This window comes from Bombus terrestris, chromosome 7, assembly GCF_910591885.1.
Source record: "Bombus terrestris chromosome 7, iyBomTerr1.2, whole genome shotgun sequence".
Taxonomy (NCBI): Eukaryota; Metazoa; Arthropoda; class Insecta; order Hymenoptera; family Apidae; genus Bombus; species Bombus terrestris.
Window position 1 is genome coordinate 20,869,733 of NC_063275.1, and position 11,914 is coordinate 20,881,646.

The 11,914-nt window shown below is 36.3% G+C and overlaps 2 protein-coding genes across 8 annotated transcripts; one reads left to right on the forward strand and one right to left on the reverse strand.

The window, feature by feature from the left end:
- Positions 1-392: 392 nt before the first annotated feature.
- LOC100651719 (puromycin-sensitive aminopeptidase) lies at positions 393-4,597 on the reverse strand. 2 transcript variants are annotated; one of them, XM_012310621.3, is made up of 4 exons: positions 4,328-4,597; positions 3,715-3,959; positions 3,455-3,602; positions 393-3,128 (listed from the first exon to the last, which is right to left on the reverse strand). In XM_012310621.3, exons 1-4 carry the CDS (start codon positions 4,454-4,456, stop codon positions 1,050-1,052), a joined length of 2,601 nt encoding a protein of 866 aa, XP_012166011.1. In that variant the 5' UTR covers positions 4,457-4,597; the 3' UTR covers positions 393-1,049. The 2 variants fall into 2 exon arrangements, with proteins under 2 accessions (XP_012166011.1, XP_003396865.1); XM_003396817.4 differs by lacking the exon at positions 3,455-3,602 and adding an exon at positions 3,251-3,401 and having other exon boundaries at positions 4,328-4,596.
- An 801-nt stretch (positions 4,598-5,398) lies between these two features.
- LOC100652163 (cyclin-dependent kinase 14) lies at positions 5,399-11,778 on the forward strand. Of its 6 annotated transcripts, none has more exons than XM_012310624.3 (7): positions 5,399-5,951; positions 7,495-7,613; positions 8,001-8,129; positions 8,553-8,749; positions 8,825-9,210; positions 9,287-9,831; positions 9,918-11,778. In XM_012310624.3, exons 2-7 carry the CDS (start codon positions 7,535-7,537, stop codon positions 10,007-10,009), a joined length of 1,428 nt encoding a protein of 475 aa, XP_012166014.1. In that variant the 5' UTR covers positions 5,399-5,951; positions 7,495-7,534; the 3' UTR covers positions 10,010-11,778. The 6 variants fall into 6 exon arrangements, with proteins under 6 accessions (XP_012166014.1, XP_003396869.1, XP_012166012.1 ...); XM_003396821.4 differs by having other exon boundaries at positions 7,524-7,613; XM_012310622.3 differs by lacking the exon at positions 5,399-5,951 and adding an exon at positions 6,099-6,588 and having other exon boundaries at positions 7,524-7,613.
- The last annotated feature ends 136 nt before the right edge of the window (positions 11,779-11,914 follow it).

Here is an 11,914-nt window from a genome sequence, read left to right on the forward strand (position 1 = left end):
GACGACTTGTCGACGCAAACCACCAGGCTGGATACACGCGTGTGTACGCGCTAATAAACGAAAGTGGAAGCTGACTCACGGCAGCGCAACCCTCCTACGCGGGTTAAAAGAGCTGATCAATGCTGGGGATAAGGAGCGAACTCGTACTCCGCAACCGTCACCTTGCGAGCGTGTAACGACGCTTAAGTGACCGATATGACTTCTGCTCGCCCACGCGTGCTTCAATCACGAGATACCGAGGAGGCGGAGACTTTCATAGGTTGGAGGCTCGAGGGGTGGATTCTGGTTGTTATGAATTTGATGATTAATAAAATGTGAATATGGACGATCAAATGAAATTTTTAATAATATTAAATATTAAGAAAGGAGAAAGCTAATTGAATACGTAGTCGTAAAGATACAAGCGTAGAAGTATTTATTTCAATTTTCTCGGTTATAGTACGTGATATAAATGAGTTTCTGCAGCTACACGCTTGTTTTCTTTCTTTTTATTCATCTTGATTCACTCATTTTACTCATATTATAAAAGTAGTAAATACTAGTGCGCGGTTTTGAGACATCATACTTATCGGGAAAAGAACTTGCATCGTACGTGAATCATAAGACTGGGAAAGTAAATGCCAAAGAATATAATGCAGCAATTTAAAAAATGCCGTCGTCGATACTCGATAAAGTTCGGTAGTACAGATTGTAATATCCTTTCATAGCTCCTGTACATTCGTTCGAAAGAATTGCAACGAAATTTGCAACGAAACAACGAGCAACTATGCACGCACTCGAGGTTCCTTTGAAGCAACTGTTGTATATGTGTACCCGTTTGTGTGTATGCGTGTGTATATGTATGTCTGTAAAGGCGAATTCTACGATGTCGTGTGTTACAAGAGAATCCTTGCAATCTTCTCTTTTTCTCTAAATTGACTCGAAGCAACTCGTGTTTTATTTTTAAAACGTTCGCAGAATGGCATACTGTAGCCTTTTAGATTTCCTATTGTATGAGAAATTGTAACAAGGTAAGGACAAGAACTCAAGATAAATAACTCAGTATACTACTAAACATGAGTGATCAAGTATTCCTTGATAGAGTCTTTATCTCTGGCAAGCCATGCCGCGTTCAATCTGATGGATTCGGCGCTCTGTTGGACCGTTCTTTCGGTTCCCGGTGTCGGGTGGTTCTTGAAGAATTCCTCGACATCTTTGGCTTGTTCCTCGGTAACGAAATTCTCCGTAGTGAATTTCACCAATCTCGAGATCAAGAAACCGCCACCGTATCGATCGAGCAGGGTCTTCCAATTTTCCTTGAAAAAGTCCCAAGCCATCACGCGACCTTTGTAAGTCATTGCCACCGACATGATAGCAAACACTGTGTCCTGAGCTCTGACTTCGTCGCTCATAGCGAAATCTAGAACTTTGGCCAACAAGGTTTCATCTTTGATCGCACCTAGCGCTCTCAGTATTCTGTCTTTCTCTTCGTGCAAATCTGCCTCTCGATAAAGCCTCAACATGGTTTCATAAGTGTCGGCATCAGCAACAGAGAGTACAGCCCTGTAAACAGGGCTACGTAAATCGGCAGCGAGTAGCGTGACGCCAGAAACGTGCAACTCAAATCTCTTTTTCGCTTCTTGTATAGTATCCTCGTCGTTCAATGCTGCCATACGACCTAGAACAAGAGATCGTAAAAGAGTGTCCAGATGACATTCATTAGGTTTAGGATCCCAGCCTAGTTTGTTGGTGATGTCGCGCATCAAGTTACGTCCAAACGCTTTGAACGAATCCTCAAAATCCAAATGAGACACGAGAACTCCGATTTTTCCTAGGCTATTGACTATACTGGACCATACAGTGAAATTGTCTTCATGTTGAAACGCTTGCATAAGTTGAAGCACTTCTACGGTAGAAGCATGACCAGCTTGTACCATAGCAAATAGATCGTCCAGTAGACCCAGTCTATCTAAGGGAGGTAACGCGTGATCTTTGACAGCCGGTAACAAGAGAGACAATGCTTCTGGACTATAGTGAGTTCTGTAGAAGCCGATCGTTCCAGGGTTGATCTTTACCCAATGATCTTCAGGAACGTTTTGGACTCGAAACTCTTTCGTCTTCTCGTCGAACAGAGCCTTAAGTACACACTCCTCTGGATTCTTCGACGTACTTATGCTAATTGGTATGATCCACAAACTGTTTCCGGTATCCACGGAACCATCAGCTAGGAATCTTTCCTGGGACAGAGACAGAATTCGATCACTGCCTTCTTGACGATGTTGAACTCTGACAACAGGGAATCCTTGCTGCTCGGTCCAAGTGGACATCACGCTGCGTACGTCCTTATTGCTGGCTTCCTCCAGAGCGTCCCAAAGATCTCCAGTTTCTGCATTGGCATAGCTGTGTTTTTTCAAATAGAGATTCATACCTTTTCGAAAATCGTCGTCTCCAATGTAGGAATGCAACATTCGAATAACACATGCTCCTTTATTGTAAGAAATGTCATCGAAAATCTCATCGATTTCAGAAGGGTGACCGACTGGTACCTCGATTGGATGACTATTCTTTAAAGCGTCAAGCTCTAATGCTCTGATGTACGTGTCTGTCACAAATTGAGTCCAAATATCGTATTCGGGAAACAGATGAGCAACGCATAAGAATTCTACAAACGAAGCGTATCCTTCGTTTAACCATAAATGCGTCCACCATTCCATGGTTACGAGATTTCCAAACCATTGATGCGCCAGTTCGTGCGCTACGACTAAAGCGATCCACTGTTTCCGCACAGCGGATGTGTTTTGTGGATCTACCAGAAGACAAGTTTCTCGATATGTAACTAGACCCCAATTTTCCATAGCTCCGGATGAGAAATCAGCAATCGCGATAAGATCAATTTTTGGGAGTGGATAAGCAATTCCAAAGTAGGTTTTATAATATGGTAGTACTTTTGTCGCTACTTCCAACGCGAACTGTCCTTGTTCTTTCTTCGATTTCGGGGTGTACACGCGTACTAGTACACCATCGCTCGATTTGTCTTCTATGTAATCGAATTCACCAACTACCACTGCTACTAAATATGTCGACATGATTGGTGTCCTCTCAAATATTAAAGTCTCGACCGATTCATTCGTTACCTTGCTTTTAATAGGCTACAACAAATAAATAAATATTTCTTCTAAAATTATGTATATGTTTAATAATATTAATGTTTATTTAAAAAAGAAAACAAAAGAAAAAATAAATAAAACCACATGTGCTAGGCGCTGCTTACCATATTGGAAAGTGCTGTAAGACCTGACGGTACATTTAGAGTAATATCAAACGTGGCTTTGTGTGCTGGTTCATCCCAGCATGGGAAGCAACGTCTAGCATCTGTTGGCTCGAATTGAGTTACAGCTGCATGTTCAACAGTTCCATTGGTCCTGCAAACACATAAAAGGTCCTTGTTATTTTAAAAATGCCAATCATTGCTTACCATATTTGATAAACCAACAAGTGACATATCACGAGGAAGCACAAGTTGTATAGTAAAAGTAGCTTTTAATGATGGTTCATCCCAACAGGGAAAAAGTCTACGAGCTGATGTAGGACATAAATAAGTTACAGCATAGTACTTATTTTGTCTACAAAATGTTAAATTCTTATAATAAATGATAAAAAAAAATGTATAACTCTTATAATGAAATAAATATTTGATAGAATCATATTATTATAATTCTATACAAATTATAGTACCCAATGTATTTGCTTCTATAGAAACCCTTCATTTTATCATTAATTTCCCCAACAAATTCCAAGCTCAAGTATCCACTTCTACCCATTGGTAATTTTTCTTCAAATACCAAAGTGGCTGTTTCTTCGGGTGAGCAAACTTCAATTTGTTTTGTTGGAATAACTTTTCCATCATTATCATTAAAAATTACGCTCTTTATATCAATGTCCAATGAATTTAAAACGATAGTGTCTGTAGATGATTTGACCTGCGAATATTAAAAAATCATAATTAATAAAGTGACAATAAAATTAAAAGAACATAGCATTTAACATCTTAGCATAAAACATCAAATCAAATGTCTTTCATATGACTATCTTATCATGTTCTACTTTTAGTAATCATACACATTTTCAGAATTTTAAGGATAAAGATAAAGCAAGATAAGAAAAATGCCTTCAAATTTACTGTCATTCAAGGTTATATTAGAATTTGTTTTATATATAGCATATAAATTTTGTGGTTATGTTTGCCATATGGACAATATTTTTTGTTCTATCATTCAAATTATAAATTTACTAGAAGCCACGTGAATAATTAATATGCCAATGAGTGAACTAGATTGACTGAGCTTACGTCAATGTGCACATCCTCCTTGCCGTCGAAAACAAAAGTTTTCAGATTCGGTGACAAAACGATATTATAGTGGTAAGGCTGAACATCTGTGGGCAGCCGACGAAATGGCTTTTTTTCTACACTTGACATCGCTCGATGTTGAATCGCGATTCGAAAAATCCTTAAATATCGAAATGTCTTAAAACCCGTTTTGAGCTTTTCCTTTTTGCCGACTCACAACGCGAAAGTATGCATTAACACGCAACGCCTCAAACCATCGCAGACGCATGCGCAATATGCATGCTATATACAAAGATGTGAATAAAAATGGAACTATAACTGCTAAAAAGAACAAATCACGTGCTCTGATGTCGCCATGGACATAAACGCGCAAATTTTGATTTTAATCCATATCCTATATTCGTACTAAAAATTTCAATGTTACTGTTTTATTCCAAGTATATTAATTTTTAATTCCTTGATATTGTAATTGTCCTATTTTCATTGAGAACAAGTTGTTGTCTCACTTTTTACTTAACTTAAATGCAAATATTTGGTAGAATTGTTTAATTAATTGTACACGCGAGTCCGTACTTGAAGTGAATTGAATTAGAAAAAGATATAAGTTGCATAATTTAGGTACAGCTAGAATAAGCGGTTAACGCTTGCCTATGATTATGTAATATACAGAAAGGAATATTATACTAGGAACTTGTTTAGGTACATTTTACAGTAATGAAAAGTAGATTTTAAACTAGCCAAGTATGTAATCGTGTGTTAAGAATAGTTTGTCAACAATATGACAAATAAAAACTCAATATTTGATATTGTTCGTAACATGAAAACTAACAATATGTTATTGATGACTTTATTTATTTTGCAAAATAAACATAAAAACTCACTTTCTGACGCATATACACATTATTAATTAAAAAGATTACACAATGCAATGAAATATATACAATGTAACTCCAGCACCAAAAGAGTACGATAACGAAATCCAGATGGGTGTAAACGAACACGTATGAAAATCCTATCGAGTAGCCATTCTAGTTGCACGTTGTATATACCCAGGCCAACGTAGATCGGCCAGTTTCAGACTTTTGTCTGTGGCGCGAGGCAGTAGTGGGGCTATGGGAATAGAGAACTTCGTGGGAGAAGTTTGTTCTCGCGGATGAGTTATTCGAGGTAGTGGTGGCGTGCGCGAGCACCCGCCATATATCCAGGAAGTCGCGATAGAGAAACCCGGTTGCAAAAGATATTTGAGATATTTCACTGAATCGAGAACGTATAAATGTTCGGTGAGGTCTAACCGGGGATAATATCTGCGAAGCGTATAGCACGGCGAGAGCGCACGGCGCGAGATCTTTAAGCGGTGAACGGGAAGACGGTGGTGTGTTTTTCATGGCGATCAGTTCATTAGGAAAGTATCGTACGCTGCCACCGACGTACAAGATACGGGAAAGGTGAAGGAGGTACTCGCCGGACCTGACCTGCCCGAGAGGAACACCACGAAACATAGCTTCTCACATATACACACACACTGTGCGTCACCGCCCATATGTGATGTGTTTCGTGCGTTCGAGCGAATGAGTAATCATGTACTGTCAAGACAAGGGCTCCACCGCCTCCAAGAGCAAAGAGGGTAAGTTGACGCCCGCGAGATCCGACTATCACAGAACTAATTCCCCCGGCTGCTCCCCCCCCCCTTTTTCATTTTTCCGCAGCCTTAGACTGTGTCCTCGAAGCTCGTGTACCGCTTTTCGTTTTTACCCTCTGTTCGTGTTTCATTGCGAATTGAATCATCTCTCTGGTTTACACATGTGGACTCGGTAAAACACAATCGAGTAATAGTCTGACGGAGTGTCAAAAGTTGCGCGATTATGGGGGCGGACATTGGTCCGACAAAGAGAGACAAAGTGACAGGCGAAGAGAGTGCAGCAAAGAGAGAGGCAAGGAGAGCGTGTCGTTTACTAACGAGAGGGGTGGGGGCGGACAGTATGTATTTCGAAGAGAGAAACGAATCATGTACATTCTTGGCGAAGCTTTTTATCGAACTTCAGTCGCGTAGACGAGTTTATCAGATGTGAGATTGTATCAAAGTTGTGCATCGTCACCTTGAGTGCTCTGGATATTGTAGTGTCTTTCCATTGCCGCGAAAACGTTACTCGTAGAATCGCGACAGATGCGTGAATGGAGAAAAGTGCTTTTGTGTACGGGGAAGCATGCGGAACACCGTGAAATGAGATGTGGAGTCAGTAGTCATTCTAAAGATTATCAACGTAATTTATCTATCGTTATTTCACACGTTATAACTAAACTTTCTTTAGTTCATTGACCTGTAGTAACAACACATGTGCGTATACGCATGTATGTACATTGTACGGTGTATATACGTTATATATGTGATACACATAACCATACACATCATGTATTTATGTATATATATATTTATCAAACTTCTAATTATTTGTTGCTTCCTAACAATGGAATTCATGTTTATAGAGTTATAAGATATTTGTTCTTAAGATATAAACTATAGGTTTTTAAAGAAAAACTTATCTTATATTTGAAAAAATGTATGATCAATTTCAAATTCTCGTTATCATTATGTATTAGCATATCATTGTTTCAATATCATAATCTGCTAACAATTGTTCATGTTATGTATTAATTCATGAATTTAATTAGATATGAATTTTCTTCAATAGAATAACTTTGTCAATGCAGTTGAACAACTGGTGCTATTATCTTTTCGAATTGAGCATACATACTTATATGGTACATAAATTAAGAAAGAATGTCGTTTGTATTTGTAGAAGCAGTTATAAACTCTTCTGCTCTACTATTTCATTGTTTCAACGAACATACTGTTACATGGTGGTAATCTTTACTTTATTTAACAGAAGAAAAAATATTGTTATCTATATAAACAAGATATATTCTTCTTTCTGAAAGAAGTGTTCATTGATAATATTGTCATATATATATAGCACTTTATCCAAGACAAACATATCTTACACATCCCTGCCACTATTAATCATAAGATTGAGGAACACTGGCATTGCACACTGCATGATGTCATCACACATGTAATAATCCATAATGTTTGAATTATTCTGAGTTTCTTGGTTATATATTATAGTACGCCAATGTCTGAATTTATATATCTTTGTTTTGATTTACAGTTGCTAAAGATTGCGCTTATTATGCACAGGGTCTGTGACAATGCGGGAGAAGAAAGGAGGTGCTCTTAGCAGAGTACAAAAGCTGAAAAAAAGGCTTAGCCACAGCTTTGGAAGACTTTGTAAGTATAATCAAAATTATCTAATGTTACACAATGTCAATGTATTATGTAAAATACCTTATAAAATAAAAAGATAAAAAGAGTTTAATACCTATTACTTAAATATAGTACTTTTTCATTATATAAAGATAAGTCATAAAAGAATTAATGTCTATTTAGACACTTAAAAGGTTCCACAAATATAATTTCATTATCATTGATATTAACATTGTATTGTAAAATAATATTGCTTATCGCATGTACTTCCAAGTTAATTAAATAATTGCTACTCTGATCTTTATTTACATTTTTCACTTTATCTACTTCTTATATTGAATTTTGTAGTAAAGATTGATAAAAAATGTTTTTAATATTAGTTTATCAATATTATTGGTTTGTCTTTTTTAGCAATATCAAAAGAAGAGGCTGATGATGCTGCAAACAGGGGTCAACTGCCGTATAATGGCTATTCTGAGGAGTTCCTAGACCGTTTAGAACCAAACGGCAATATACCTGCAGATAAGGATCGTCGTTATGGTAAGTGTAAAATTTATTTATTATAAAAGAAAGTATTGTATTTTTTATAATATATGGTATGACTATAAATAGTTTAACAAATAACTATATTTATCAAACTAAGTTTTTATAGTGCACATTGGCACTTATCAGGAAGCTACATACCATCTTTTTTTTGAAGTCATAACATGTTAAATAGATAACTGTTATGAAAAACATTTACATCGGGGTTTGATATCTGTGGTAAATATTTGTTACTTTAGTAGTTAATAGAAACTAGTAGTATGATTAAATTGACCCATTATAATGTATTGTACTAAATATGTATTGCACATACACTAAAATTTTTATGTATTAATAAAATATTGAGGAATTATGATTCTACGTGGATTCCTATTGCTGTTATTTTAAAGAAAGTTTTAAGGACGAAATTGGATGTCATAGAATGGACAGGTGTGGGCGACCATGAGAGAGTGCATCGGCAGCTTTCCGTTTCTAGTGATTCCAAGCTTCTCGACGAGGATATACGTGAAGAAGCGAGAGTAATCTTAAGACCTCGGCGTCCACCGCGACCCAAATCAGAGGTCTTCCTTGGGCCAGATCCACCTCCTAGAAGAACCAAGAGATTTTCAGCATTTGGGGTAATGCTAGACTCATATTTACTTATATTCTTTCAACATTTTAGTGTTAACAAGTGTTTATGCTTATATTCGCAGGGAGATTCTCCTTTCGGTAAATCCGAAGCTTATATAAAACTGGAACAATTAGGGGAAGGATCGTATGCCACAGTGTTCAAAGGCTATAGTCATCTTACAAATCAAATGGTGGCACTTAAAGAAATTAGACTACAAGAGGAAGAAGGTGCTCCATTTACTGCCATCCGCGAGGCAAGCCTTCTTAAAGAATTGAAGCATAGCAATATCGTTACTTTACACGATATAATTCATACGCGCGAGACTCTTACTTTTGTTTTTGAATATGTTCATACTGATCTATCGCAATATATGGAGAGGTATGGAAGCGGTAATGGTGGTCTAGATCCACGAAATGTTAAACTATTCTTATTTCAATTATTAAGAGGATTGGCATATTGTCACCGCAGGTAAAACCACGCGTACATATGAATTTAAGATTTTCGAGTTTAATATTAATAACTAATTTATCGTATGTTAATTTAGGAGAGTATTACATAGAGACGTGAAGCCGCAAAACTTGTTAATCAGTGAAATAGGAGAACTTAAATTAGCAGATTTCGGTTTAGCGAGAGCTAAATCTGTACCGTCACATACGTACTCACATGAAGTTGTGACATTATGGTACAGGCCACCTGATGTTCTTTTGGGTTCCACAGAGTATTCTACCTCGCTTGATATGTGGGGAGTAGGTTGCATATTTATGGAGATGTTGACTGGTGAACCAACATTCCCAGGTGTACGCTGTACGTACGACCAACTTGATAAAATATTCAAAGTATTGGGTACTCCTACCGAAGAAACTTGGCCTGGTGTCACACACCTGCCAGGATATAAACCACATAGACTGGGATTCTATCCTCCACGAAAATTGGGTCTTTCATTTCCTAGACTCTATGATATTGCTGAAGGTGATAGTATGGCATCGTCGCTTCTGCAATTAAATCCGGATCAACGGATTGGAGCTGAAGAAGCGTTAAGGCATCCTTACTTTGCCTCTCTTCCTAGAAAACTATACGAGTTGCCTGACGGTAAGTTCAGTATATTTATTAAAAAAATATATATTTATCTCACTGGAACAGTAATTTGTCATTGATCGGATATTATTTCTTTACAGAAGTATCGATATTTAGTGTTGAAGGTTGTCATTTGTATACAAATTCGAGGCACGGGTGTGCAGATTCGCGTCACACAGCCCTTAAGACTTGAGGTTAAAAGTAAACGTAAAGAAAAAAGAAAAGTAAATAATAAGTAATTCCCAAATTCACATGTTCAATGAAACGTTCATTCTCATACAGATCAAATTCACACAGGCAACATGCCTTAATTCACCTACACGTTATTTCCACGCGCGTCAATCGCTCTTTCTCAGGGCTGCTCTACAAATTCCAATCATTGTTCACACACATGTTGATATGTGCACACACAAACATAAACACATTCATATACATAATTGCGACATTCGTATTTTTGTTTCTTTTTTCCTTTTTTTTTTTCAAGACTAGTACACATGTATCAAATGAATTAACGAAGATAAATTATTAACTGGCGAAGAAAATACGAAAGTAAGCTATCTGTGGCTAAATGAAGTAAAACGATTTTATGAGATTTGCACGCTCGATTTAGAAAGCAAAAGCACGCACGACCCATCCTCGCACTTCGTCCAAATACTAGATTTAGATTGATACCAATCAAAAAAAAAGTACTACACCGCCTTGTGTCTCTTGATCCCAATCTGAGTGAAGTCTGGAGATGGCGGTTTCTGGTTAGAAAAAATATAATAAAATAATTATAACTTAGAAAAATTCTGGAAGACCTGTAATACTTTATATGAATTTTATGCTGTTTTTGACTTTACCGTTGGTTGCTGAGACAGTTGAATATATTGGTATATAACGAAAAAAATCATTGTTCGAATTAAAACTAGTTGTTAATTATATGACGTGATGATAGAAAATAAATAGAAGTTTAAGAAAATAAGATATCAATACGAATCAAGTGTCGTAGCTACCAACACCAAGAAACACGGCAAGACTAACGAAAAAAACTCATCGTTGATGATATCGACGGTAGTGATCTAGTTGTAAGAATAATATTAGCATCTAGGGTCGATCGAAGTTCATTATCGACATTTACAAAGTAGTATCTATCAGTGATAGTAAAACAAGAACGAAGTAATAATTATAGACGTAATCAAATCCAATTTGTTCAATCGCTCATATATTTAACAGCCAATGGTGCTTGAACGAATTGTAGGAATAAAATGTTAATAATTTCGTATTAGTTATTTAGAATGGACCGTTCGGCCAATCTTGTTTCTAAATGGTTTTCGATGACCATATATCTAAACGAACCAACTTTAATAATGTTGCAATAGTAATATAGGATAACATAAAACAGTGTTACAGTCCTTCCGAGTTTTCTCTAAGCTACGATGATTAATACGGTAAAATATTACTCCTTTAGTAGTTACATTTATACCGATTTTTCAGCACACTTATAAAAATATCAACGAGGCGAAAGCAAAAAAGAAAAAAAATTGAAAAATATTTCGAAAAAATTTGAGACACGTTATTACTACTATTATTACTTATTAAAAATTATTATTTGAAAAAAGACGCGCAGAAGGTAGATTGTATATAGAACAACAGGTTCGTATTATTGATGATGCTGAGATAGCTGAGCTGAACTAATAAATGTGACTTTGTAATAAATTAAAGCGTAGTTCGGTACACTTCAGACCCTATTCTTTGTTAGGTTTTTCCATGTGCAGCAAGCCACAGGATCGTTTAGACTTTTAAGTGTAACATAATACAAAAACACTTATATCTGTAATACTTGTTCTGCTTAAGTATTAATTTTATACACATTTATTTCCTTATAATTATATTTTATTTGTAATTTTTCTAAGAAATTATTGATATTCAAATTGCTTCAAACTTGTACTGAGAAAGATAAAGAACTATGTTTTTGAAGTACATGTGTATGTTGACAAATTTATACCTTTTATGTGTTATTCAGTGCACCATGTAACTAGAACCTTTATAAATTATTTAAATATTTTTTAAAAACTAGAGGTTTAAGTTTTATTTGGTTTTACAATATTATACAAAA